This window comes from Trachinotus anak, unplaced genomic scaffold (assembly GCF_046630095.1).
Source record: "Trachinotus anak isolate AG129_WGS33_773 ecotype Australia unplaced genomic scaffold, CSIRO_AGI_Tana_v1 ptg000017l, whole genome shotgun sequence".
NCBI lineage: Eukaryota > Metazoa > Chordata > Actinopteri > Carangiformes > Carangidae > Trachinotus > Trachinotus anak.
Genome location: NW_027273868.1, coordinates 2,515,872 through 2,542,941, shown reverse-complemented (window position 1 = coordinate 2,542,941; position 27,070 = coordinate 2,515,872). Strand labels below are relative to the sequence as shown.

At 44.2% G+C, this 27,070-nt stretch overlaps 1 protein-coding gene across 3 annotated transcripts; it reads right to left on the bottom strand.

Moving 5' to 3' along the window:
• Positions 1 to 7,859: 7,859 nt before the first annotated feature.
• On the bottom strand, positions 7,860 to 26,862 carry ppp1r35 (protein phosphatase 1, regulatory subunit 35). 3 transcript variants are annotated; one of them, XM_071501428.1, is made up of 8 exons: positions 26,549 to 26,822; positions 21,347 to 21,546; positions 18,758 to 18,878; positions 14,708 to 14,823; positions 14,527 to 14,617; positions 11,037 to 11,322; positions 8,925 to 9,102; positions 7,860 to 8,827 (listed from the first exon to the last, which is right to left on the bottom strand). In XM_071501428.1, the coding sequence occupies exons 2-7, from the start codon at positions 21,539 to 21,541 to the stop codon at positions 9,081 to 9,083; spliced, it is 831 nt and encodes a 276-aa protein (XP_071357529.1). In that variant the 5' UTR covers positions 21,542 to 21,546; positions 26,549 to 26,822; the 3' UTR covers positions 7,860 to 8,827; positions 8,925 to 9,080. The 3 variants fall into 3 exon arrangements, with proteins under 3 accessions (XP_071357529.1, XP_071357527.1, XP_071357526.1); XM_071501426.1 differs by lacking the exon at positions 8,925 to 9,102 and having other exon boundaries at positions 21,347 to 21,536; positions 26,541 to 26,862; XM_071501425.1 differs by lacking the exon at positions 8,925 to 9,102 and having other exon boundaries at positions 26,549 to 26,841.
• Positions 26,863 to 27,070: the final 208 nt, after the last annotated feature.

Genomic DNA, 27,070 nt, shown 5'->3' with positions numbered 1-27,070 from the left:
TGGGCTAAGTACTGATGGGATTCTTTCTTTAAATTTGCTGATGGTATTGTCAGAGAGACACCTGCTGTAATAGATTTTTTCCCCAGATGCTGTGTAGTCCATGACTGAAAACTCAAATGTTAACAGAGAATGGTCGGATAAAAGAAGGTTTCTGGGAGAAACTGTTAGATATTCAATGTCAATCCCATAAGTCAGAACCAGATCAAGGGTATGGTTAAAAGAGTGAGTGGGTTCATTAACATGCTGAGAGAAGCCAATTGAGTCTAATAATGAATTAAATGCAATACTTAGACTGTCACTTTCAACATCTACATGAATGTTAAAATCACCCACCATGATAACTTTATCTGTGCTGAGAACTAACTCAGATAAAAAGTCTGAGAACTCAGTTGTTTCTTTTGACGCAGTCACATATAGTCGTCAGGACCTAATTGGCCTGTGCTCCAGGCACAATCCGTTCGTCTCTGATGACTACCAACGCAAACACAACATCCCGGAGGACATAGCGAGACTGCCGGGGTCCCCGTGGATGGTCAGCCCACCCGGCAAACGCAGGAGGCGGAGGAGAGAGAGGAAGCAGAAGCGGGGATGCCGGTCGGGCTCAGCTGCTAGGCTACGTAAACAACCACACCGGCCAGCAGTTCCGAGCCTCTTCCTCTCGAATGCAAGATCCATTACCCACAAAATGGACGAACTGGAGCTACAGATGGCCACGACGAGCTTCGTGCAGAACTGCAGCATTATTCTCATCACGGAGTCGTGGCTTCACCCGCAGATTCCCGATGCTGCAGTCGAGCTAGCAGGCCGCACACTACACCGGCAGGACAGGAACCAGGACTCGGATAAGAGCAGAGGAGGGGGGCTCTGTGTTTACGTTCATAACGAGTGGTGTTGTAACAGCAGGATCATTGACACACACTGTTCTCCGGATTTAGAGGTTCTGGCAGTCTCGTGCAGACCTTTTTATCTCCCTAGGGAGTTCACGGTAGTCATTGTGATAGCTGTTTACATCCCACCGGATGCTAACGTTAGCACAGCTCTCAGCCTCCTGTTCAACACCATTAACGAACAGCAGCTCGCCCATCCTGGTGCGGTTTTTATTGCTGCCGGTGACTTCAACCAAGCGTGCCTAAAAACTGTGCTACCCAAATTCGCCCAGTTTGTGGATTTTGCCACCAGAGGGAAAAACACTTTGGATCATGTCTATTCCAACATCAAACATGCATACAAAGCCACACCCCTCCCCCACCTAGCTGGATCTGATCACCTCTGCATGTCCCTCACCCCCACCTACACCCCCCTGCTGAGGGGAACAAAACCTGAGAGAAAGACAATAAGGACCTGGCCCGAAGGAGCCCTCTCTCAGCTACAGGACTGCTTCTCCACAACTGTGTGGGACCTATTCTCCAGCCACAATCTCCAGGAGTACACGGACACCGTACTCTCCTACATCAGGAACTGTGTTGACATTGTCACCGTCAACAAAAGGGTCAGGGTTTTTGCGAACCAAAAACCCTGGATGAGCAGTAAAGTGCAATCCCTCCTGAGAAAACGCAACACTGCCTTCAAGTCAGGGGACAAAGCAGTGTACAGCGAAGCCAGGGCAGACCTGAAAAGAGGCATCAGGGAAGCCAAGGCGGCCTACAGGAAAAGGATTGAAGACCACTTTGCTGAAAACAACCCTAGAAGGATGTGGCAGGGGATAAACCACATAACAAACTACAGAAGCAAGAACCAGGCGACGGCTAGGACCGACGCCTCGCTGGCAGAAGAATTGAACCAGTTCTTTGCCCGCTTCGAGGCGGTCAGACCCTCAGCTGTCGCATCACCCCCATCCCCCGTCAACACTAGCACACTGACACTTCAGGAGCAGGAAGTGAGACGTGTGCTTAGGACAGTGGACCCTAGGAAGGCGCCTGGACCGGACGGAGTACCCAGCAAGGTGCTTAGAGCGTGTGCGGACCAACTGGCGGGAGTGTTCACCACAATCTTCAACCTGTCCCTGTCTTTGGCCATCGTTCCACCCTGCCTCAAGACCTCCACCATCATCCCCATCCCCAAGAAGACAGCAGTGGATAGCCCCAACGACTACAGGCCTGTTGCACTTACGCCTGTGGTCATGAAGTGCTTCGAGAAACTGGTCTCTCAGCACATCTGGACTTGTCTGCCTCCCACTCTGGACCCCCACCATTTTGCCTACAGGGCAAACCGATCCACCGAGGACGCTATTACCATAGCGCTCCACACCGCACTGAGTCATCTGGAGCACCCGGGCAGCTACGTGAGGATGCTCTTCCTGGACTTCAGCTCGGCTTTCAACAATATCTCTGCCCCGGGAGCGGCAGGACCCAGATCCACCACTACTCATCTTTACTATTAACCACTGTTACCTGTCATTATTATTGATAACACCATTACCGACACAGCTGTTCCTGGTCTCTCTCTCTCTCTCTCTTCTCTCCCCTCTCCTCCCCCTCCCCCTCTTTCTATCTTCTCCTAAACCCAACCGGTCGAGGCAGACGGCCGCCCACCCCGAGCCCGGTTCTGTTGGAGGTTTCTTCCTGTTAAAAGGGAGTTTTTCCTCCCCCCTGTCGCCAAGCGCTTGCTTTTTGTGGGAACTGTTGGGTTTATTCTGTAACAAAGTAAGGTCTTGACCTTACCCTGTAAAGTGCCTTGAGATAATGTATATTATGATTTGGCGCCATACAAATAAAATTGAATTGAATTGAATTGAACATCATCCCGGAGATCCTGATCCAGAAACTGTCCCACCTGGGCCTCTCCACCCCCATCTGCTTCTGGATTAAGGACTTCCTGACAAACCGCTCACAGACTGTCAGATTTGGCCCCCACCTGTCCAGCACCATTACACTCAACACCGGCTCCCCACAAGGATGTGTTCTGAGTCCCCTACTGTTCACTCTCTACACATCCGACTGCTCCCCGACACACCTCTCAAATACCCTCATAAAGTTTGCAGACGACACAACCGTAGTTGGACTCATCTCAGGAGGGGATGAGTCCAACTACAGAGATGAGGTCAAAAGACTGACTGCGTGGTGTTCAGCAAACAACCTCCAACTGAACACCACAAAAACCAAAGAACTCATTTTGGACTTCAGGAAGGGCGGAGGGGACCCGGCCCCACTTTACATCCACGGGGACTGTGTGGAAAGAGTCCACACCATGAGATTCCTGGGTGTGCAGATATCGGACGACCTCTCCTGGACTGCGAACACCTCGGCGGTGGTGAGGAAGGCCCAGCAGCGCCTCCACTTCCTGAGAGTGCTCAGGAGGAACAACCTGGAGGAGAGGCTGCTGGTGACCTTCTACAGAGCCACCATAGAGAGCGTCCTGGCGTACTGCATCACAGCGTGGTACGCGGGGTGCTCAGCAGCTGACAGGAGAGCACTACAGAGGGTCGTCTGCACAGCCCAGAAGATCACTGGCTGCTCTCTGCCCAGCCTGGAGGACATAGCCAACTCTCGCTATCTGAGCAGAGCTGGTAACATCATCAAGGACCCCTCCCACCCCGGTAACCACCTGTTTGACCTGTTACCGTCGGGCCGAAGGTACAGGTCACACAAAACTAGGACAAACAGACTCAGGGATAGCTTCTTCCCGAGGGCTATCACTGCAGTCAACAAAGACAAAAAGAAATCCGGATGACCGGTCGTTCACACTGCATAACTTCCAATTACCTGTGCAATAAAACTGGGCCTAATGTGCAATTATCGGGTTTCATTCACACCACGTGTAAATATATCTGTACATATCACTTGCCTTTTTATACCTCCTCTATTTTTTTTAAATTCTTGTGTTCTCTTTAGGTTCTTATTTATTTTATTTAATTAGCATTGTTTTGCACCAAGGGAGCAGCGCTCAAATTTCGTTGTACTATGTATAATGACAATAAAGGCGATTCTGATAAGAACTCAGAGTACGGGGCAGGTGGACAATATACAGTAACTAGTAGGACTGGTTTTTGTGTCTTCCAGTTTGGGTGAGACAGACTAAGAATAAGGCTTTCAAATGAATTATGATTAACTTTAGGCTTAGGATTTATTAGTAAATTGGAGTGATAAATGGCTGCTACCCCTCCTCCTCGGCCTGTGCTTCGAGGGATATGAACGTTAACATGAGTGGGGGGTGTTGATTCATTCAAACTAACATATTCATCCTGCTGCAGCCAGGTTTCAGTCAGACAGAGCAGATCTACATGATGATCAGTTATCAGATCGTTGACTAGTAGAGATTTAGATGAGAGTGATCTGATATTCAATAAGCCACATTTAATTTTCCTGTTATTTGGTTCTGGACTAACAGTTGTGTTAATTTTTATTAGGTTTTCATGTCTAACTCCTCCTCTGTTCACTTTTGATTTATTACATTTAAATGTAGGTGGTCGGGGGACAGACACAGTTTTTAGGGGGTGAATGGCAGGCGACTGCTCTAAGAGAGGCGCAGAGAAGAGTGTAAGACTGCGACTCTGCCTCCTGGTCTCAACTTGTTCATAATATCAAAATGTAAACAGAAGTTTTGACCATTAGGCCTACATTAAATTGTAAACATAAATAAATAGTAGAGGCCTGGCTTACTTATTGTGTGAATATGACCAAGCTTCTAAACCAAAACATTCTGCAGTGCTATAATATACTGAACAAAAGCTATAACTTAAAATAACAGCACTGGGCACTTCCTGAAAGTGCAAAACATTACAAGCATTAGTTTCAGCATTTGGGAAGGTTTTTGTGCAAGAACACCAGTTGATCTACATGCTCTGGTTTGAGAGTGGATCTTTTTGCAGTGACCACATCTCCTGCAGTGGAGAAAACACGCTCTGCAGATACGCTTGTGCCAGGGATACACAAGTATCGTTTTGACAGCCGAGAGAGGAGGGGAAATGTGACCTTGTGGACCTGCCACCACTTTAAAGGGTCCTCAGTCAGAGGCAGGGATGAGGCTTATTATTTGTTCATTTCCTCTTCAGCCCTGGCATAGGGGGCCTTGGGTTCTGCTGTACCTTCAGTATCACTGAAAGACTGTCCCAGCAAACTCACAAGCAGTGATGAGGCCTTTCTTTTGGGAGCAGAGGGGCCGCTTTCCATAGGTGTTTCCTCTTCCAGAGTTCCTGTCCCCTCAGGCGCTTTAACCACTTTTGTCCTCATGGTCAAAATACACTCATTCTGTGTTGGACCAAAAAGATAGATAATAGAAAAAAGCATTAACTTAGCAGATAGTGTACTCAGTCAATGCAACAGCATGAAGTGTTTTTATTCAAGCTCAAAACTTTTACTGTTGTTATGATCATTTTAAGTTTCTTATAATTTTATACATTTAACAATAAACATGATGAAATTACCTCCAAGGATGCTGCCTCCTCAGTCACTCCATCCAATCTCTCCTCCTCCGTCAGAAAAGGTAATCCCTTAAAGCGGGGATCCAGGGCAGAGGCTGTAAAAAACATCTTCTTCTCTGCCTCACTGCTGTACCTGTTCATGAGATCTGTTCTGACAGCATTCTTGATCTTGTGAACCATGGGTGAGTCTCTAATGGTGTCTGTCATGTTTTGGAGAAGTTGTGCGATGAGAGGAGCGATGAGAGAGACGGTTGGATTACACTCTTCAGACATTAGCGTGGTCACATCTTTCATTGGTTTTAATGCGTTGACAGTGTCCTCAGCGTTTGACACGTCTGTCTCATTGAGGGTGCAGAGGTCTGACTCTCCCCTTCGAACTTCTGGTGACAGCAAGGTGGCACAAATTGCAGGTTGCTGTTCCAAGAACCTCTGGACCATGTCGTACGAACTGTTCTACCTTGTTGAAACATCAGTCAGCAGTTTTTGATTTTTCAAGCCCAGGCATTTCTGGGTCACTTTCAAATGGTGGCTCACTGTTGTGCTGTGATGAAAGAATGTCGATATACGTCGGATTCTTCCCAGGAGCCTGGCAAGTGTGGCCACTTTAAGCGCCCGCTGGGAGGCCAAGTTCAGGGTATGGGCAAAGCATCTGATATGCTGGAATTTTCCGACTTGAGCTGCAACGATCATGTTAGAACCATTGTCCGTGACGAGCACTACATCTTTATCTGACAGCTGCCATTCTTCCACAACATGTGAGAGTAGCTCCGCCAGATGTGCACCTGTGTGAGACTCATAAACAGCTCTTGTCTGCAGCACATGGGACATAATCTGCCAGTCTTCGTTAATGTAATGTGCCGTCACTGTAACATAAGACTCCGTTGCCACCGAAGTCCAGGAATCGCATGTTATTGCTACCCGACTAGCTTTGCTCATCGAGGCCATTATCTTGGCTTTGGTTTCATAGTAAAGAGCAGGTATTACCTTTTCTGTAAAGTGGCTGTGCGAAGGGATCTTGTATCTCGGCTCCAGAGTCCTTGCCAGGTGTTGAAACCCGGTGTTGTCCACAACGAAATACGGTCGTAAATCCTTCGCTATGAAGGCTCCAAGAGCCTGAGTTATTTTCTTCCCTTTCTCGGAGTTTGGCGGTATTGTTGACAGAGTCACATCAATTCTCTTGCTTCCCAGTCTGTTTGTAGAATCCAAAATGTGTCCAGATATCAGCTTTTAAAATGTTTGGAGCATCTTTACTGCTTTGCGGCCTCGCTCCGCCATTTTGACCTCTCACCTATGCCACAAATGACGCCAGTTAGATGAGACCACCACAGACACCATAGACGAAATGGGTTACTTACATGATGTTTTTTTAAACTAGAATTTATATGTCGCGGCCGGAAAATCAACAAAAATGTCACTACATTATAATCGATTATGGTCTGCCACTGCATCGATGCAGAATCGTCCAGGTCCGCATCTCGATGCTATATGATTAATTTCAACACCCCTACTGGCTTCTGCCACCTCTCTTCACCTCACCTCACCTCACCTGGTCTGAAACATTACAATAACATCAAGACGAAGTAGAATCACAGTCTTGGACTGTTCATCTTCAGTAGACTCAGTAGACTCAGACATCATGAGCAGATTCAGAAAGACTAAAATGTTCTGAGGTAGAATTACACGTTGGTTAAAGCTTTAACCTTTGTTTAGTGAGTATCTCTGTATTATCGAAGTATTTAAATTATAGATCAGTTTCATTGGTTTTGGAAGCCTATACTGCAGATGGCCCTGCTGCTCTTGCTGCTGTTTGTCACACTTTGATCACTTACTACAACTTTTCCAAGTACAAAGCAAGACTGCAAATAACATAGTAAATATTTTGACTAATGCAGATTACCATTTCTGAAACATGTATACTTGAAGAGATAAAAAGCAAACACAATGTTTCCTGTTCTCGAGTCTTTAGGAATATGTTCCCAAAAACCTCAACGTCTTGTGACACACTGTGGCATTTAACTTGCACAGTGTACCTCACATTTACCAGTGTGAGCCTTGACATGGATTACTGGCAGAAAAGGCCTCATAACTGTAAGTGGTTGGAGTGCAGGCAAATTCTCTGTGTTCTTCTCCAAATATGGCCAATATGTGTGATGGAAAATCCTCTTAGTATTTGGGGTGCATGATGGCATAAGGGTAAGCAGACAAACCAGTTCAGTTTTATTCTATTTATATAGCTCCAAATCAAAACATAACTCACTGGACTCTCAGGGAAGTTTACTTAGTAAAACATAATTTGTGATTTGGCTAAGGTTATGACTACCTGAAAACAATGTCCATACAATAGAGTGCGGCATTTGCAGCTTGTGCCAGCTCCTTCTGCAGGAACATGGGGTCGGCATATATTTCAGTGTTGCCAGGCCACAGGCATCGTAGCCTGTCCTCTGCACATAGATACCTTCTGTTAAATGTATCCTCAGGACACAACAATAAAGTAGGGATAGAAGATTGAAAAACACCTTTATATTCACCATCTGGCTTTTGATTTGAACAGTCCATCAAAAAGAGGAGGTTCATCTCTCCTGTTAAATTGGAAGAATATGCTGACAACATAATCACACATTCATAAATGTGTTATAGTCTCCTCAGTTTAATGTGACAGTTTGCTTAAGCTGTCAATTTTTCAAGTCTTTGTTAATCACATTTGATGTGGAAAACTTTGTTCAGAGTAACTGCCTTTATATCAACTGTGAAAATGAACACTGCTATTTAACATTAACTTGTGTGAGAATTTAAAAACAGCTCCAGAAGAATTAAACAAACTGTTGACATAGAATAGGTTTATCAGGAGCAGGTTTTAAACAAGGCTACACCCAACCAACCTTCAGAGGCAACTGTAAAATACAATTTAAGACGTTCAAATTAGGGTGAAAGTCTAAACGTGAGGGGGATGTTGAACATTCATTCATTCGTTTGTGTCATTTTGTGTTAGATTCTATCCGTCATGAATTTTGAATGAACTTTTTAATTATATAATAGTGTGTGATAAAACTGTTTTCTGTCAACACTTTCAGAAATATTTTCAGACATCACAGAATGATTCAATTACATGTATGGTAGATGGCAAGTGAAACGTTTGATCAATGAGATACAGATTAGTTTATATATCAAGAATTAAAATGAGAAAATGATTCCACTGACCCTTTGTAAGGTTTTTAGGATACTTTAAACGTGGACCCACGAAGCAGAACACAAACTGACGTGAAACATATACTGTTCTTTTATCAGCAGTGTGGAAATAAAAACAGTCTTTGCAGATTGGGGGGCCGGAGCTGAGGTGGAGTCCAGGTGGTGGCTGGTTGGAGTGTATGTGGCAAAACTCAGGGTGGAGGTTTCCACAGACAATGAGGCAGATAATCCACAAAAGATAAACAGGCAAGTGGAGCTTGGCAGGCAGACAAATGCAACAACCTGGAGCAGATGGAGGAAACAGATTACTACAAGGTCCAAACAAACAGACAAACAGAAGAGAGTTGGCTGAATGTGACACCACAGTGAGTGACCGTACTATCTGGTGAAGAGTGGAGAGCACTGACGGTCTTATACACTGGAAGGTTGTGGAGTAGATGAGGAGATTACAGTCAGGTGCGGAGGCAGAACTGGCAGGAACAGCCATGAAGTTGTCAGTTGTTTTATGTTAAACTCTATATTTTGCATTTCCACATCACTGGATCATACTTGGCTCGCTGTAAAAAAACATGTACACATGGTCAAAAGAATGTGTGAGCTACACACAATCTCACTGCACATTTTTTGTTTATAAATAACAATTCATGTGTGGGAAATGGCGTACATATAGTTTTTGTGTGTACACATCATTTATAGCCTACATCTAGTCCCTGAACTGAGGCTGAGGCATTAAATTTGAATACTTTAAATCTCCCAACACGCCCTTTTATGCAGACCGGAACGGTCCCCTTTTACTCCCACAGACATGACTTGCCATCATGTATGTATTATAATACAAATACAAATACATCCATGCTTGCCATGAAGTATCTTGCTCTGTCATGTAAAATCTTTGTAGGAAGTGTCTGTGTCAGATTCACAAAAAGGGTGCTTCAAAGAGTCAAAATAGTAGCTGCCAAAGATTCTAGAACATAGCGTTCCAGAATCTTTGGTAACAGCACCAGGGACGGTGTAAAATAAAGAATCTTTGGTGGCATGAGATTAACACGATAAAAAACAAAACAAAACAAAAATATTCTCCAGGCTCTACAATCTGTCTATTCTCCAGGTTCTACAGTCTGTTTATTCTCCAGGTTCTACAGTCTGTTTATTCTAAAGGTTCTGAGAATAAATAAAGAGAACGAAAACATCCTATGAAGAGTTTTCTGTGACCAGAAGAACCTAAAGAATTGATTTTGTTCTATAGATCTGATCGACAGTCAGTTTATGATTTGTCTGATCAGTCTACTTTCCTCAGATGAGCTCTTCAGTTCTGTACAGCAAATGATTGTTCTGTGGTTTTATGCTACAGGATATTTCCTGTCATTTATTGGTGAAGTACAACCGCATTTCCCTGTTGCTGGCCTCAAATTCAAAGCAGTAATTTTTCATAAAACAATAAAATTTTAACATTTCAACGTTTCAAAATTAAATATTGGTTTACATGATTTGCACATTATCACATTCTGTTTTTACTTACGTTTTACACAGTGTCCCAACTTTTTTGGAAACAGGGTTGTATTTCATGTCAACTGTGTGTTGTGTCATTCACTAATCAATCACTCTGACCTGCCTGCTCAACACTGAGTTTTCATTTGTTATATTCTTCTAGAAGTTTCACCTTCTCAAGTTTCCTCATATCAACAGCTTGGTTTAATTTCCTTCTTTTCTCCTGACATTTCTTTCTACAGGTCAACTTTGTGAGATGCTAACAGGTGAGATGATAACAGGTGAGCAAATAATAGGTGAGATGATAACAGGTGAGGTGATAACAGACATTTGCTTTTCTGGTAAGAAAAAAAATCAGTTCAACTTTGTTGCCAGTGTTCGAGTGAAGATGCTGATCAGCTTCTGAATGACCAGACAGCTGCTGTAATGCTAATGCTAATGCTAGGTGAGCAGGAACATAGTGGGGAGGGTCAGTATGCTGTATCACTGCAGAGCAGAGGGATATGGACATTGCCAACCTAACCAGAACCACACCTGTAACCATGGTAATTGTACACAACAAAGATGGCCAGAGCTAGAGTCTCAAAATGATTTAAAATTAAAAATGTCACTAATGTAAATTAGACTCATGAACAAAAGACTAAAAATGAAAATCAGAAATGAAGAGTGGTCACTGTAAAAATCATCAGTATGGAAAAAAGAAAGTCGTTCATAAGATCATAGAGGTGAATATTTGACTGTTTTTAATGAATAGAACTTTATTTCTCCCATAAACAGAATCACAGTGACAACAGACGGTCTGATTGGCTAAAAACAATACCACATTTAGTATATTTGCATATGAAGGTATTTGAAAAGTCTTTATTGACAAAACAAAATGGGAATAAAAACAGATTTCAATAATTTAAAAACTCATTAGATAATCATCAATGGCATCACAGTCTGTCCAATAAGACAGCCAATCACAACTCTCCTTACTGTCCATCAGGGCGTGGCCTCCCACCTTAACTGTCGTCTGTAGAGGTCAAAGGTCGAGAGCATGGGCCATGGTAATGGTTGGGGCTTAAAGATGATAAGCTCCTCCTCAGGTAGGAGGGGCTTCTGTCTCAGCAAGTCAGAGGACATAAAAAGGAGGAGGGAGGGGCCATCTGCTTCCCTGTTGTCATGGCAGGGGGTGCGCGTGGCAAGTTGCCGCCTGTCCTGCAGCATTCGGCTGATCAGCTGATCTTTCTGCACATCAACACTGACCAGTGACGTGAAGAAAAGCTGAGAGCGAGAGACATTCACTACTGAAGAGAGAGAGATAGAGAGCAGAGAAGAAATGATTTCAGTGAAATATAAACAGAAATGAAGCTGTAATTTTATTCTGAGTTGACTGTTAAACTGATTTAAATTCACTTCTCCTCACATTGTTTTCTTATTCTGAAAATCAGTGAATACGTTTCTGCAAGAAGAGTTGGAGTCTGTAAAATATATGTAACTGAAAACTGCAAAGAAATTTTGGTGGGATGGCCGGCTACCGAAAAAGCTTAAGAGTTTAGCTGGCAGTTTAAAAAAAACAAATATATACATATGTGTATATATATATATATATATATATATATATATATATATATATATATATATATATATATATATATATATATATTTATATTAAGGCTGTCAAAGTTAACGCGTTATTAACACGTTAACGTAACATGCCTTTAAGAGGAGTAATTTTTTTTTACGTGATTAACGCTTGTGACATTTGAACCTCGGGCCACTCTGTAGCTCGGGAAACCAGGAAGCAATGCACCGAGGTCGATGCCGTCCTGAGCAGTAATGGATAAAAAAGATATTTTGAATGGCAAGTTCAGCTTCAAAGTCTTGCCAGATGGCTCTCTTGACAGGACAAAAGTAATTTGTATTTATTGTCGCGGTGAATTTACATACCACCGGAGTACGTCTAGTCTCAAATACCACATTACTATAATGTTACAGTTAGTAAATTGGTATGCCCATCTGTAATTTTTTTTTTGTTGGGCTTTTGTTTTAGTTTATTTCAGCATCTTGTTTTACAATGCAGTTTGCACATGTTAGTTACTTGAACTGAGAGTATTTCTCATTGTAGCAATAAATAATCATGATTTTTTTTGCATAAAGCAAGCATTTGTCTATTCTCATGTTGAAAAGAGTATTACAATTTGAAAAAAATCAGTTTAAGGTACATTTAGAACAGATTAAAAATAGGCGATTGATCATGATTAACTATGATCACTCATGCGATTAATCGTGATTAAATACTTTAATCGATTGACAGCCCTAATATATATATATATATATATATATATATATATATATATATATATATATGATTTTCTGATTTTCTGCTCTCATTTAACATTAGAGTGAATGGTCAGGTGGAGGGTAATACTGTCAAAGAGGGTTTCAAAGAGGAGAAAGTGTCCCCTCCATTTATTTTTAAAGGAACATTTCTGAGAAAATGTTGAATATTTCGGAAAATATAAGACATATCACTGAGAAAAGTAAAGCCAGGACTGTCCTAATCAAGATTGATTTATCAGCAATTGCACTAATAAAACTAATGTTATATCTCTGAATTCAAGCTGTGTGACAATGTCAGTCCTACATAAACTGGTGGGGTTGTCATGGTTACCCACCCCAGTGGAGGCTGGTTGTAACAGAGGCTTGTTGCAGGTTTGTCATGGACTCTGGAGGAAAAGTCCAACCCTGGACAAACACAGTGCCCACTGCTGTCCACCATAACTCTGACTTAACTCACTGGGACATGGAAGGAAAATCTCAGATCATATTCATGTTTTCAGACAGACTGATGATGCTGAATGAGGATTGTGCTGACATGAGTGGAATAGAGACTAAACAGGAAGTGATGTCAGGACATACACTCTACACATTTCTGCAGGGTTAAACTGTAAACTTTTAATAACAAACTGACTGTCATGCAATACCTGATCACCACTGGTCAAAATATCAGACTGGAAAACCAGTGAGGATGATGATTATTTATGACATCACATTTTCAGTGCTTATCAGCTGTTTATAACAATAATTCCTTGTAATTAATTATATGAGGGGGAATGACACGCAGGACAGGGCCGCCCGGCGCGGGATTTGAACCGGGACTGCCTGCAGTGAGGACTATAGCCTCAACACATGGGGTGGGTGCTCTACCAACTGAGCTAAACACAGCCCCTAAGAAAAGTTTTCTTGACTGTGAGATGAAAATGTTTCATCTCCAGCAGCAGTGACAGTGTCTGCAGGTCTGATGGAGCTGACTCAGCAGCTCAACCCACCGTCACAACAATCCCACCTAAAAGTTGAGGTGGAGAACATGAAGGAACATTTGATTTAATATTGTGCATGCAGCAGCAGACAGTCCAAACACTGTAGTTCATTAAACAGTTTTACTCCATCTAAGGCCTCAGCACAGAACCCTCAAACACTGAACTGATGTTCCCTGATAAGTGATTCAGTGTGGGAGCCTGCAAGTGTTAAAAGAGGAATGGACAGCACTTTGCAACACATCATGTTACCTTGAGAATGCCAAAACATGCTTCGTACTATTGTGGGACTGCTTTCTTCATGATACTTCAGGGAGGGACGGGAAGAAAACTTCTTTTTTTCCAGACTTCCTTGGTCTTTAAAATTCTACATTATTATTACATTAAGTTAGTAACTCAACACTATTATTGTCATGATCTGCCCCTAACATGACTGTGTCTGGACTGTCATGATTTCCTGTTTTATTTTGAAATTACTTTGCCTCCCTCCTGTATTTAATGTTGGCCACACACCAAATCACTCACATTCCTGCTTATCCTCGTGGTGGCCTCTATGCAAAGTTTGCTGCTTCCTGTTTGGTGCTGGAGAAGTCGACAGTGTTCATGTCAGTGAATGTCACTGTATGCATCAGCCAAGACTGAAAACTTATTATAATGTTAAACATGTCTGGTTTTATCAGAACGTCAAAATGAAGAACAGACTGACTGAAGATGCTCCGACGATCACCTGACACCAAACCATAGAGACGACTCAGCAACACAGCAAAGAGATTTTATCCAGACATAAGAGATTTGTCTGTGACAGTGAAATCACATGAAAAGTTGGTGTGAGGCCGACATTAGTCCACTAAAGAAGACAGGAATTACTACAATATTATCCGTACTCAGTAGTTATTACTACATTGTAACATCAGTACTCAGTAGTTATTACTACATTATTATGATACTCAGTAGTTATTGCTACATTATTATGCGCATTCAGTGGTTAATACTACATTATGACATGATTTTAAACTTCAGTAGAACCTGTAATCTGTTTCTGTGTAAAACTTTGTGATGTAGAATTAGAGCAGTGAGATCTGCAGTGTTTCTTCTAAAGAGGTGTATCATTTTGATCACAGACTTCGGTCTCCTGTGTCCTCATGGACCAGATTGATCCAGAGCACCCTGAGTGTGAGAAGTGTGTGTTACCTTCAGTGGCTCTGCTGTTGATCAGGTTCTTGGTCCTCTCTGACCTCTGCAGAGTCTCCTGAACGGCTCTCTGGGAGTTAAACTCTGCGCCCTGCAGGACAAAAGATAGGTTACCATGGTAACTGGCTGTTAATGGGCTCAGTGATGATTTATTGATAGCCTACTGATAAACAGTGTGAACCTGCAGTGACTGAAGCTCCGCCTTCAGAGCAAGAGTAGTGTTTAGCTCCGCCCTCTCCAGACAGCCCACATCTCGACTGGATGGTGCGACAAGAGGCTCCACCGACTGTCTGGGGGCTGCACCGAGCAGAGGAGGAAAAAAATTATTTATTGATTATTTTACTGACCACCCATTAACCCACCCAACATGGCGGCGCCCATAGTCGCAGTGACCCACAGCTCTTCCTGCTTTAACAGCTTTCGTAGTATTATAACCTACAAGAAAACTGAAATCTTGTGTCTAAGGGACTGTTGTTTTGGACGTGCACCCAGAGACCCTGGCTCCATTACGCTGGAGATTACACACTCAGCGGCTCACATGAAGACAGACCCGCCGAGAGGAGCATGTATATTCACAACAGTTGGTGCATGGACACGACTGTTATTGAGAAACATTATTGCCCAGACCTGGAGTTCCTTATGCTTAAATATAGACCTTTTTATCTGCCAGAGAATTCTCAACTGTCTTCTAACTGCTGTTTATGTCCAACCCCAAGCTAATGCTAAGCTAGCAATTGGGAAGCTACATGATGCTATCTTCAACCAACAAAACAACCACCCAGAGAGCTTTTTTTTTTTTTTATCATGGCAGGTGATTTCAACCACTCCAACCTAAAGACTGTCCTGCCCAAGTTCTACAGGAATGTGGACACTGAAACAAGGAAGAATAAAACACTGGACCATCTCTACTCAAATGTTCCCAGATCCTATAAAAACCCATTCCTCACCTCATCTTGGACAGTTGGACCACCTGTCCCTGTTCCTGACGCCGGCCACCCCTCATTAGCAGAATGAAACCACATACTGAGATGCAGATCTTGACTGAGGAAGTTTCTTCAGCCCTGCAGGACTGTTTTGAGGACACCATGTGGGAGCTCTTTGAAGACCCAGAAATTGAGCACCAAACCACCACAATTCTGTCCTACATCAACTTCTGCACAGACACTGCAACCTCAAAAAAACAAATCAAAGTGTTCCCCAACCAGAAGCCTTTGGTCAACAACAGCGTGCAGGAACTGCTCAGAGCCCGAGACACAGCACTGAGATCAGGAGACAGAGAGCAGTACAGGAGGGTGAGGGTCAGCCTACACGGAGGCATCACATTGGCAAAGGGGAAGCGCAAGCAACAAATTGAGGACAACTTCAATGAAAACAATCTCCACTCCATGTGGCAAGGTGTAAGGAACATCACTGACTACAAGCAAAGCAACAGTAACCCCACCTCCACTGACCCCTCCCTCCCTGATCAGCTAAATTCATTCTTCGCCCGTTTTGACGACAGCTCCAACTCCAACAGGGGATCAGACCCAGATGCAGACAACTTTACATAGAGCGATCAGCCACTCACTTTCCAGACCTATCAGATAAAGAAAGCACTACTCAACATCCACTGCAATAAAGCAACTGGGCCTGGGTGTTTCAGAACAAGTACTGAAGCCATACTCGACCAGTTCACTGCTGTATTCACACACATCTTCAACCTGTCACAACAGCAAGCCACCGTCCCCATCTGTCTGAAACTACCACCATAATCCCCGTAACCAAAACCTCAGCAATCACCAGCATGAATGTTGCCCTGACCCTGGTGATTATGAAATGCTTTGAGAGACTGGTACTGACCCACATTAAAGCATGCATCCCTCCTGACCAGTTTGCGTACCAGACCATCAGATCCACAGATGATGCCATCTCCATTGCACTGTACCCAGCCCTCACACACCTGGAAACTCCCAATAGCTCATCTCAGGATGTTTATTTGTGGACTGTAGCTCTGCATTCAACTCCATCAACCCAATAAAACTGGTCAACAAACTGCAAACTCTGGGTCTGGGACCCCTTTTCTGCCAGTAGATCAAAGACTTTCTCATCAACAGACCCCAGCCTGTTAGGATCAGTCACCACTCCTCCTCCACCATCACTCTCAGCACCAGTGTCCCCCAAGGCTGCATTCTCAGTCCAGTCCTCTACTCTTTCTTCACACACAACTGAATGCCCGCTCATAAATCCAACACCCTCATCAAATTTGCTGACAACACAACCAAAGTAGGACTCATATTCAATAATAATGAAACAGCCTACAGGAAGGAGGTCCAGACACTGACTGTCTGGTGCAAGAACAACAACCTCATCCTCAACACAAAGAAAACAAAAGAAATCATAATAGACTTCAGGAAAAAAAAACAGGTTTGACTGCAACAATAGAGAAACAGCTACTAAAATTGCACCACCATCACACGACCAGCCCCTCCACTTCTCTTGCACTGAGGTACTTGTCACATTCAAGAGGCTAAACCCAAGGAAAGCTACCGGCCTCGATGGTATCCCTGGCAGGGTGCTGCAGTCTTGCGCTGCGCAGCTTGCTGGAGTATTCACTTTAGAACCTGTCACTGTTCCAGTCAGTTGTTCCCATGTGCCTTAAAACAGCTACCGTCATTCCTGTGCCAAAGCATTCTGTGGTAACAAGCCTGAATGATTACAGGCCTGTTGCACTCACCCTATCATCACCAAGTGCTTTGAGAGGTTGGTCTTGGTTCATCTGAAAGCATCCTTACCCCAATCATTAGACCACTTTCAGTTTGTCTACTGCTCAAATAGGACAGAGAACGCAATCACCACCATACTGCATTCTGCTTGGACACACCTGGACACCCCCAATACCCATGTGAGGATGTTGTCTGTTGATTTTAGCTTCACATGCAACACTGTCCATCCATCCATGCTGGTCACTAAACTGTGTGACCTAGGTTTCAGTCCCTCCACATGTAACTGGCTTCTGGACTTCCTGACCGACCGGCCGGTCAGGTTGGATAACTAAACTTCCACCATCCTAACTATGAGCACCTGGTTCCCACAGGGCTGTGTTCTCAGCCCCCTTCTCTACTCCCTCTTCACCTATGACTGCAAAGCTCTGTATGATAGTAACATGATCATTAAAGTTTGCAGACGACACCACAGTGGTAAGCCACATAATTGATGAGTGAGCCTATAGGAGGGAGGTTGATCACTTAGTGACATGGGGCAAAGAGCATGAACATGGCATGGTTGTTGGTGCCAGACAGGCTGGTCTGAGTATTTCAGTAACTGCTGATCTACTGGGATTTTCCTGCATAACCATCTCTAGGGTTTACAGAGAATGGTGTGAAAAAGAGAAAATATCCAGTGAGCAGCAGTTCCCTGGGCGAAAAGGCCTTGTTTATGCCAGAGGTCAGAAGAGAATGGCCAGACTGCTTTGAGCTGATGGGAAGGCAACAGTAACTCAACCACTTGTTACAACCAAGGTATACAGAAGGGTATCTCTCAAAGCACAACATGTCAGACCTTGAAGCAGATGGGCTACAGCAGCAGAAGACCACACCGAGATCACACAGATCTCCATCCAATAGAGAACCTTTGGGATGTGGTGGAACAGGAGATCTGGAAATCTGCAGCAACTGTGTGATGCTATCATGTCAATATGGACCAAAATCTCTGAAGAATGTTTCCAGCACCTTGTTGGATCTATGCCACATTAAGGCAGTTCTGATGTTAACTGTGCCCAGCCTCTCTCACTGCTGCGTCCATATGACGTGTGTTGTCTCTAACGACAGCAATGTCGTGATGATTGTTGTTCATCGTGTTGAGTCCAGTGTGAGATGCTGTGATGCACATGAGCTAAGGGGCACGTCGCTCTGAGCAGCTGGTGAATGCACCATCTGTGCCTCTTTGAGTCTCTGTGTCTCTTGAACCAGAGACTCTTATCCTTCACCATGATCTCCACGGGTGAGAGAGTACAGGTGAGGTCTACACCAAGAGAACACTCTCTCTCTCTTGCTATCTCTCCCTCTTTCTCCTCTCAAACCCACCCGGTCCAGGCAGATGCCCCTCCCACTCTGGCTCTGTTGGAGGTCTCTTCCTGTTAAAGGGAGTCTTTCCTCCCCCGTCTGTGATACAGGTCTGACCTGACCCTGTAAAGAGCCTTCAGATCATGTAGATTACGATTTGGTGCTATACAAATAAAACTGAACTGAATTACCATTGTGAGATCCTCTGCTTCTCCTCTGACCTCTGATTGGCTGATAAGGTGGGTCATCTTCGCTCATTGTGACGTGAGGCTCTGGTGTTACCTTGACAACCACCAGCTCTTCAAAACACACCTTCAGGAGATACAGAATGACATCATCAGACAGAAACACACACATCAGAACTACAGGATGACATCTCACACACACACACACACACACACACACACACACACACACACACACACACACACACACACACACACACACACACACACACACACCAGAGGTCTGTACTATGAAATAGGATCTGTTTAACTGTTCAGGGTTATGACGGTGGGTCAGTTATTACGGGAGTCATCACCATGGTGACATGACCATCCCCAAAGCAGCAACAGCAGATCAGTGAGTATAAAAACTCTGCCTACTGCCCAATCAATTCTCTTGTAAAATGGCATCACTGTTTGTAGACAATCCTGTGGAGCTCAGCATGTGGATTATGAGGGTCTCTAAGGAGAGACCAGCAGACCCTTTTCACTTCCCCTGATCATTTTTTATATGAGGAGTGGACCCTATTGTGGGAGTGGCCCCTCCTCAGCGGGAGTGGAAGAGCAGTGATGAGGAGCAATGATATTAAACCCTGTTCACTGACACATTCAGTCAGTGACTTCACCTGCTGTCCTCACCTTTCAGTCTGGATCCTATGTTTAACTCATAATATGTTGCTGTGCTGCAAGTAAACTGTCCATGATTGTGATTGGTCACATGCTTGAAACTCTGCCCCGTTAATGTGAACATGCTTGAGTCGATTTACTGAGCTCACATCCCAGGTACTGTTCCAGTTCAAAGTCCACATCTACCCAAGTACAGATCAAATATCTGGAAATGCTCTTGCTCCGCCCATTTAATTGAGGATACATTGGGACGTGACTTGTGTGGACTTGGGACAGCTAAGTATCCCAGAATGCATTTCGTGCCAAAAAAGTGACAACGGTGGAGAAACCGAGCCAGGCCCAAAGCTGTGACAATTTTCACCCAAGAACTGTATTTATATAACTTCATGAAGTTCTGATATTTTTTTAGGTGAGACAGTGACCATCTAGTTTCTAAATCGGTGTCAGTTTATCTGACTAACGCCTGTTTGGAAATTTGGTTTTGGGGATGTGAGGACTGCCTAGCCAGGTGAGATCAGCAGTCATGTCAGCAGCTCGTTGCTCAGCTCCTGAGGTCACCGGCCAGTCAGTATGCGCTGTAGCCCTTTGGCAATTTACAGACGGCTGTGTTATCTGTAGCGTTTTGCTATATGATAAAATTGTCCCTCTAGAAGATGAAATTTGATCTGTGAGTTGAAATATCATATTTGTTGCTGCTGGTTAATCTGGGAAGATGAAGGTAAAAATATGTGATTTTCTGGACAGTTTAACAACAGCACTGTCTCTGTGGGCTTCTGGTATGTACAAATACCACCACATTTCAGTAAAAATAAATATATATGAAAATGAACAGTGGCAGTGTTGTTTATATTAAACTTTGTTTGAGTTTTAAAATATATTACCTATGGGATATGAAAAGTGTTTATTGTACTACACTGTCAATTCTGTTTTTGTTCGTGGAGATTTGAGTTCAGATGATTTTGTCACAGTTCAGTCAGGTACAGTGTTGAAGTGTAATCTGAGCCAAGCTGAGCTGCTGACATTAAGAAGAACGCTGCTGTTCCAGCTGTAAATAGTCCTCCTGTCCTCTGGAGTCTGGACTTCTGAGCTGAACTTGTGAACCGAAGACTTACAGACTCACTCCCTTTGATGCGGATTCTCACTAAGTCTGTGATGGCTTAGGGATGTCCCATTGACAAATTGTTAAGTGGTTAAGGGCTCAAGAGAGCCCTTTATGTGCCCTCTCTGTAAGGGGGCACCTTTGCCAAATTGGCCTGAGGGAACTGCCCACAATTCAGAGCATTGTGACATAAAAATGTGACATGAAATATGACGTTACCAGGGGAAGCCTGGAAATATAAAAGATAAACAAACACAACAAAACGGAAATACTGATATAAGAAAAATAAAGAAGATGACAACAAAAAAAACAAATGACCATGGAGGGGTCCTCCAATTTAAACATGGAGCCTTCAAGAAAAAATAAGTTTGCATGTAAGTGTCAACACATAGTTTGGTGATTCATGAATAGAACAATGTGTAACTGCTCGTTCCATGATAACATAATAAATTTCAAATATGTTTTCATTACATCAGGGGATATTCCAAGAACGAGGTTTTGTAATTTAGCAGTCTCTGGTTTAATTAACCAGTTGGTCTCTTAAGCACCTCCGCGGTGTAGAAAGAAGGAACCGTAAAATAAAAAGTCCTAAACCTACAAAAGATAGTAGCATGGCGTCGTTTTCACGGTGTCAAGGTAACATGAAAAGTTGCCAAGTGCTGTCCCATTCCTATTCATACCATTCCAAGCCCTTGCCACCTCTGACACTAAATCACTTACCAGCTGACATTAAATAAGGGCTCAGGGCTCAGGGCTTGAGATGTCAGGGGGGTCATTAGAACTGGGGTTTAGAATACTCTGAATTGAGAAACGGCTGATGACATCATCACCTGTGTGTCCCTCTTTCCTCTTGTCTGTCCTCGGGGGCGTGGCTTCAGCTGTGAGTGGCTTGTCTTGGGGGAGGAGCTGAGTGTGACGGACAGGTCGAGTTCAGGACAGCCAGTCAGAGAAGAAGAGGAGGAAGTGAAGGGGCGGGGGGCAGGGTGAGGAGAGGGGGCAGGGGAGAGGAAGGAGGAGGAGCTCATCCTGACTGGAAGAACAGACATGTTGGATTTTCAGTGTCTGGTGTAAAAACCACCAAATAATGAACACAAACAGCTGTGATCATCACAACAAACACAACATCAACATTAAAAACAAACCAAAGTCAAGTCAGAGGAAACAGAGAGGACATGTAAAGTTCATATATAAAAAAGATAAAAAATAATTTAAAGAGTCAGTCACCATAGACTGTCCAACTTTACCGCGGAAATAAACATGTTTACAGCCTGGTACAAAAACTGTTTTGGTCTCTAGAGCTAATTTCCTCCTTCATGACAACTGTATGGGCTGAAGTTTATATAACTCACCTGTTTACATTTTATTAAGGACTAAAGTTATGGAGAATTTAGGGGTGTGGCCTCTTTGAGTGACAGGTGGTAAGCGTATGCTCACCACAAACTGACATGGACTGAAGTCTCAGCTCCACACAAGCCCCACCTCTTTGACCATATTTGGATTAGCTGGAAGTTAGAGGAGTAGTCAGGCACTGCCAAGATGGTGACAGAATCGGAATCGCCTTTATTGTCATTATACATAGTACAACGAAATTTGAGCGCTGCTCCCTTGGTGCAAACAATGGTAATTAAATAAAATAAATAAAAACCTAAAGAGAACACAAAATTAAAAATAAAGGAGGTATAAAAAGGCAGGTAATATGTACAGATATTTACACGTGGTATGAATGAAAACCTGATTATTGCAGGAGGGCAGCTCACTCTGAGCTTTTCTACTGAGTAAATACTGACATGGCCCTGACTAAAAAGGTTTCACCAACGCTAACCTAGAGCAAGTTCTGGGCTGGTGCCAGTTCAGAGTTGGTGAAACCTTCTAAGACCAGGGCCTACAGAGTCACAGTCAATGCTTCCTATCCTATCTCCTTCAGCAGAGGAAACACTGGACCATCCTCTACCAAAGGAAAGGAGAAAATGTTGTCCCACATTCCTTACACAACAACGTTTAAAACAACACACCATTGTAGTTTCACCCTGACAGACGCCCATACACATAGAACCAACAGAGCAGCTGTTTGATGTTTGGGACACAATCCAGATGGAAATCCTGGTCTGAGTGACTGAGTTCCAGATCAATAAATAGATTAAATCCAGCAAGGAGTCATGATGAAGAACAAGACTATCATCTTCATCACAATCTATATATTAATGTTGTTTTACTGAACTAAAAAAGTTATCATTATCATTATCTTTATCATTATTGCAAATATCCCACATCTTTGTTGTATATTTTTTATCTTAATTTTATTTTAATCTTATTTTAATTTTTAACTTGTAAATTCTACTCTTATTTTTCCCTAAGTCTATTTATGTTACTGTTTGCACCAACCACCAGCACAAATTCCTTGTATGGAAACATACTTGGTAATAAAACTGATTCTGATTCTGATTGTATATTTCTTTCATCAGAATCAGAATCAGAATCAGTTTTATTGATTTATTGAATTTTTTCTGGTGATTGCTGCAATTGAGGATCAGGGGGATCAGCAAAAGTGGGGCTCTCTAGCCTTGTTGATAAGGCTAATAGCAGATGGAAAGAAGCTATTTTTGTGGAGAGAGCTTTTGGTCCTGAATGACCGCAGCCTCCTGCCAGAGGGGAGTGTCACAAAAAGTTTGTGTCCAGGGTGGGAGGAGTCAGCTACAATCTTCCTTGCACGCCTCTGTGATTGTGGTTCCCAAGAAGCGGAAATGCTCCATGGTAGCCACGGGGGAGTCGCACAGGGTGATGGGGGTGGGTGGGGCTGGGCTCTTCCCGAAGTCCACTATCATTTCCACTGTCTTCAGAGCGTTTAGCTCTAGGTTGTTCTGCCTGCACCAGGTCACCAGACGGTCAGTCTCCCACCTGTAGGCAGACTCATCGCCATCAGAGATGAATCCAATGAGAGTGGTGTCGTCTGCAAACTTCAGGAGCTTGACAGACTGATGGCTGGAGGTGCAGGTGTTGGTGTACAGGGAGAAGAGCAGAGGAGAAAGAACGCAGCCTTGCGGGGATCCAGTGCTGATGGTCTGGGAGTCAGACACGTGCTTTCCTAGCTTCACGTGCTGCCTCCTGTCAGACAGGAAGTCGGTGATCCACCTGCAGGTGGAGTCAGGCACGCTCAGCTGGGAGAGCTTGTCCTGCAGCAGAGCCGGGATGATGGTGTTGAAGGCAGAGCTGAAGTCCACAAACAGGATCCTGGCATAGGTCCCTGAGGAGTCCAGGTGCTGGAGGATGAAGTGGAGAGCCATGTTGACAGCGTCATCCACAGACCTGTTGGCTCTGTAGGCGAACTGCAGGGGGTGCAGGAGTGGGTCAGTGATGGATTTGAGGTGGGACAGGACAAGGCGTTCAAATGATTTCATGACCACAGAGGTCAGGGCAACGGGTCTGTAGTCATTTAGTCCTGTGGGCCTTGGTTTTTTGGGGACAGTGATGATGGTGGAGGATTTGAAGCAGGCTGGCACGTGGCAGGTCTCCAGTGAGGTGTTGAAGATGTCTGTGAACACCGGAGACAGCTGATCAGCACAGTGCTTCGGGGATGATGGAGAGACAGAGTCAGGACCGGCTGCTTTGCGGGGGTTCTGCTTCTTAAAAAGCCTGTTGACATCTCTCTCCAGGATAGAGAGAGCCGTTCCTTTGGTAGGGGAGGAGGGGGGGGGTTCTGATGTGGCTCTGATGTGGAGGTTAGTGTCAGGCTTGTCCCATTGTCTTTCAAAGCGGCAGTAGAACTCATTCAGATCATTGGCCAGACGGAAGTCATTAACGGAGTGGGGGGGGGTTTAGGTTTGTAGTTTGTGATCTGTCTGAGCCCTTTCCAGACAGAAGCAGAGTCGTTGGCTGAGAACTGGAGCTTAAGTTTCTCAGAGTACAGTCGTTTAGTTTCTCTCACCGCCTTGCTAAACCTGTGCTTGGACTCTTTAAACCTGTCCCTGTCCCCACTCCTGAAAGCTTCCTCCTTTTGCCTCCTGAGCTGACTGAGCTTAGCTGTGAACCAGGGTTTGTCATTGTTATAACTCACCCTGGTGCGTGATGGGATACAGCAGTCCTCACAGAAGCTGATGTATGACGTCACAGCCTCTGTGAACTCATCCAGACTGTTGGAAGCAGTCCTGAACACCTCCCAGTTAGTGCAGTCCAAACATGCCCGCAGATCCTCTATGGCTTCACTGCTCCACTGCTTCGATGTCTTCACAACAGGTTTACACAGTTTTAGTTTCTGCCTGTATGTGGGAATCAGGTGGACCATGACATGGTCAGAGTGGCCCAGTGCAGCCCGGGGGACGGCGTGATAAGCACCACTGATTGTGGTGTAACAGTGGTCCAGAGTGTTCCCCTCTCTGGTCGGGCAATTAACAAACTGTCTGTATTTGGGCAGTTCGTGGCTGAGGTTACCTTTGTTAAAGTCACCAAGGACAATAACTAAGGAGTTAGTCCGGGTTGGTCCGCTCCACACACAGTATCTGCGGTGGCCTGTGGTGGGATGTAAACACCGACCAGGATGACTGAGGTGAACTCACGGGGGGAGTAGAAGGGCCTGCAGTTTATGATGAAAGTCTCCAGGTCAGGAGAACAGTGCTGCAGGATCACTGTCACGTCTCTGCACCAGCCACTGTTAGCATAAAAACACATTCCTCCACCTTTGGTTTTGCCGGACAGCTCTGTGTCGCGATCCGCTCTGAAGAGCTGGAAGCCGGCCAGCTCCAGCTCAGAGTCCGGAATCGATCCACACAGCCACGTCTCCGTGAAGCACAGGACGGAAGATGAAGAAAAGTCTCTGTTCTTCTGCACCAGTAGCTGAAGTTCATCCAGCTGGTTGGGCAGTGAACGCACCTTGGAGAGAAAGATACCTGGGAGCGGTGTGCGGAGTCCGCGCCGGCGGAGACGCGCAGGCGCACCGGCACGTTTTCCTCTCCTCCGGCGTTTCACTGCGAGAGTAACGGTCAGTGACCTCTGACCAAAATGTCCAATAATCCCACAGGTGAGTCGAGAAAGGTGGAAAAAAATCCACTGGAGTTGTTTCTCTGATGTTAATGAGCTCTTCTCTGGTGAAAGAGCTCCGGAAACCAAGGCAGAAAACTGAATTTACAAAGAAAATAAGGCAAAAAAGTGCGCACCAACACACCGAGGCAGCCATCCGCGGCGCCATGGCAACAGAATGATTATGTTTTGTTTTTTTTTATGTATTCATGTTACCTTATGTTTGTTTTGTTTGTGGTTATGAAATGAGTGTTCATCCTCCATGTGTTATAATTAAGGTTAGCTTAAAAAAAAAAAAATAGTTAGGTGCAGTCAGATTATCTTCATAAGTCCTTATGACTTCTCCTTCACTTCTTTCCTTGTCCTCATGACACTCTCCATCGAGGTCAGGAGCTGTGGTCAGACAGATAATGACTTTTGTACCATGGCCCTGGAGGCAGCTGACGGTGTTGCACTCTCTCATAAAGGTTTCCTTAGTTAAGACATATACACAATCAAAGAGACTGTGGAACATGTGTGTTTGTCTGCCTATAGTATCAAAATGAGAGGGACACATTAAAGACTCAGATGGACCCAAACGGGATCTTAAAGCAGTTTTTACAAAAAATCCTCATAATGGTTTCTTGAAACATATTTTAATCTAATCAAATGAGACTGGACTGATAAGAATATTAGGACTAACCACCATTAAAACGACGACGACGACGACGAAGACACTTACAGCAGTGAAAGACAGTTTACAACTGTTTCCATGGATACCGTTTGTTTCAGTCCATGGCGCTAGTGAGGCCTTTATCACTATGGGAGGCCGCCAATATTAAAGAAGTGCGCCGGTCTCTCACCGCTGATCTGAGGACACCAAACACCTGATTACACCTGACAACACCTGACTGGAAAATTCCCCAAGAGAAAAAACAATACAGGAGCGGGAACATTACAGCTCCGGAAACTGCCGACCGGACGGTCGGAGGGATCATAAACTGACTGCCGTGTGTATCACGTTTCAGGTGGCACATCATTACCTGTGTGTCCGCTGTCCGGTCAGTAACCACCCCGTCTATCTTTGAGGACGATGGAAACGTTTTTATTATTACAGCGTTTAACGCAAATCATCCGTTTCTCTTCAAATTCGCCTCCTCGTTCAGACTCACTTCCGCTTCCTCCTCCTTCTTCTTTAGTGTTGGGTTAAGGTGCATTACCGCCACCTGCTGTGCTGAAGTGTGAACCACAGGTAAAGTTAGTTACCTTGTCAAAAATAGTTTGATTTATTGATCCAGACTGAAAATCTTTGAGTGTGGACACACTGACGTCACAGATCGCCTCTCCCACGTGATTCGACTGGTTGATTAGAATTTATTTTTTTCTTTTCTTCTTTTATGATTTTATGTGAATAAGGTCTCAGATGAATGTCCTCTAAACATTTACCTCTTGAAGGAGACTGTTCTGAAGCTTCCTTTAATTTGACCCTTTTGTGTTTCCACACAGAAAAAAACCCTTTTGAGTTTTGATAAGTCTTTAGACTCTTGTTGCCATGGCTACTGTGT

Excerpts from the sequence above, each read along its gene's own strand:
- ppp1r35 (XM_071501426.1), bottom strand. Across the intron at positions 18,879-21,346 it reads GAGGAAAGAGGGACACACAG|GTGTGTTTTGAAGAGCTGGT; the intron begins GTGATGATGTCA and ends TATCTCCTGAAG. Across the intron at positions 14,824-18,757 it reads AAGCAGAGGATCTCACAATG|CCCCCAGACAGTCGGTGGAG; the intron begins GTAATTCAGTTC and ends TGCTCGGTGCAG.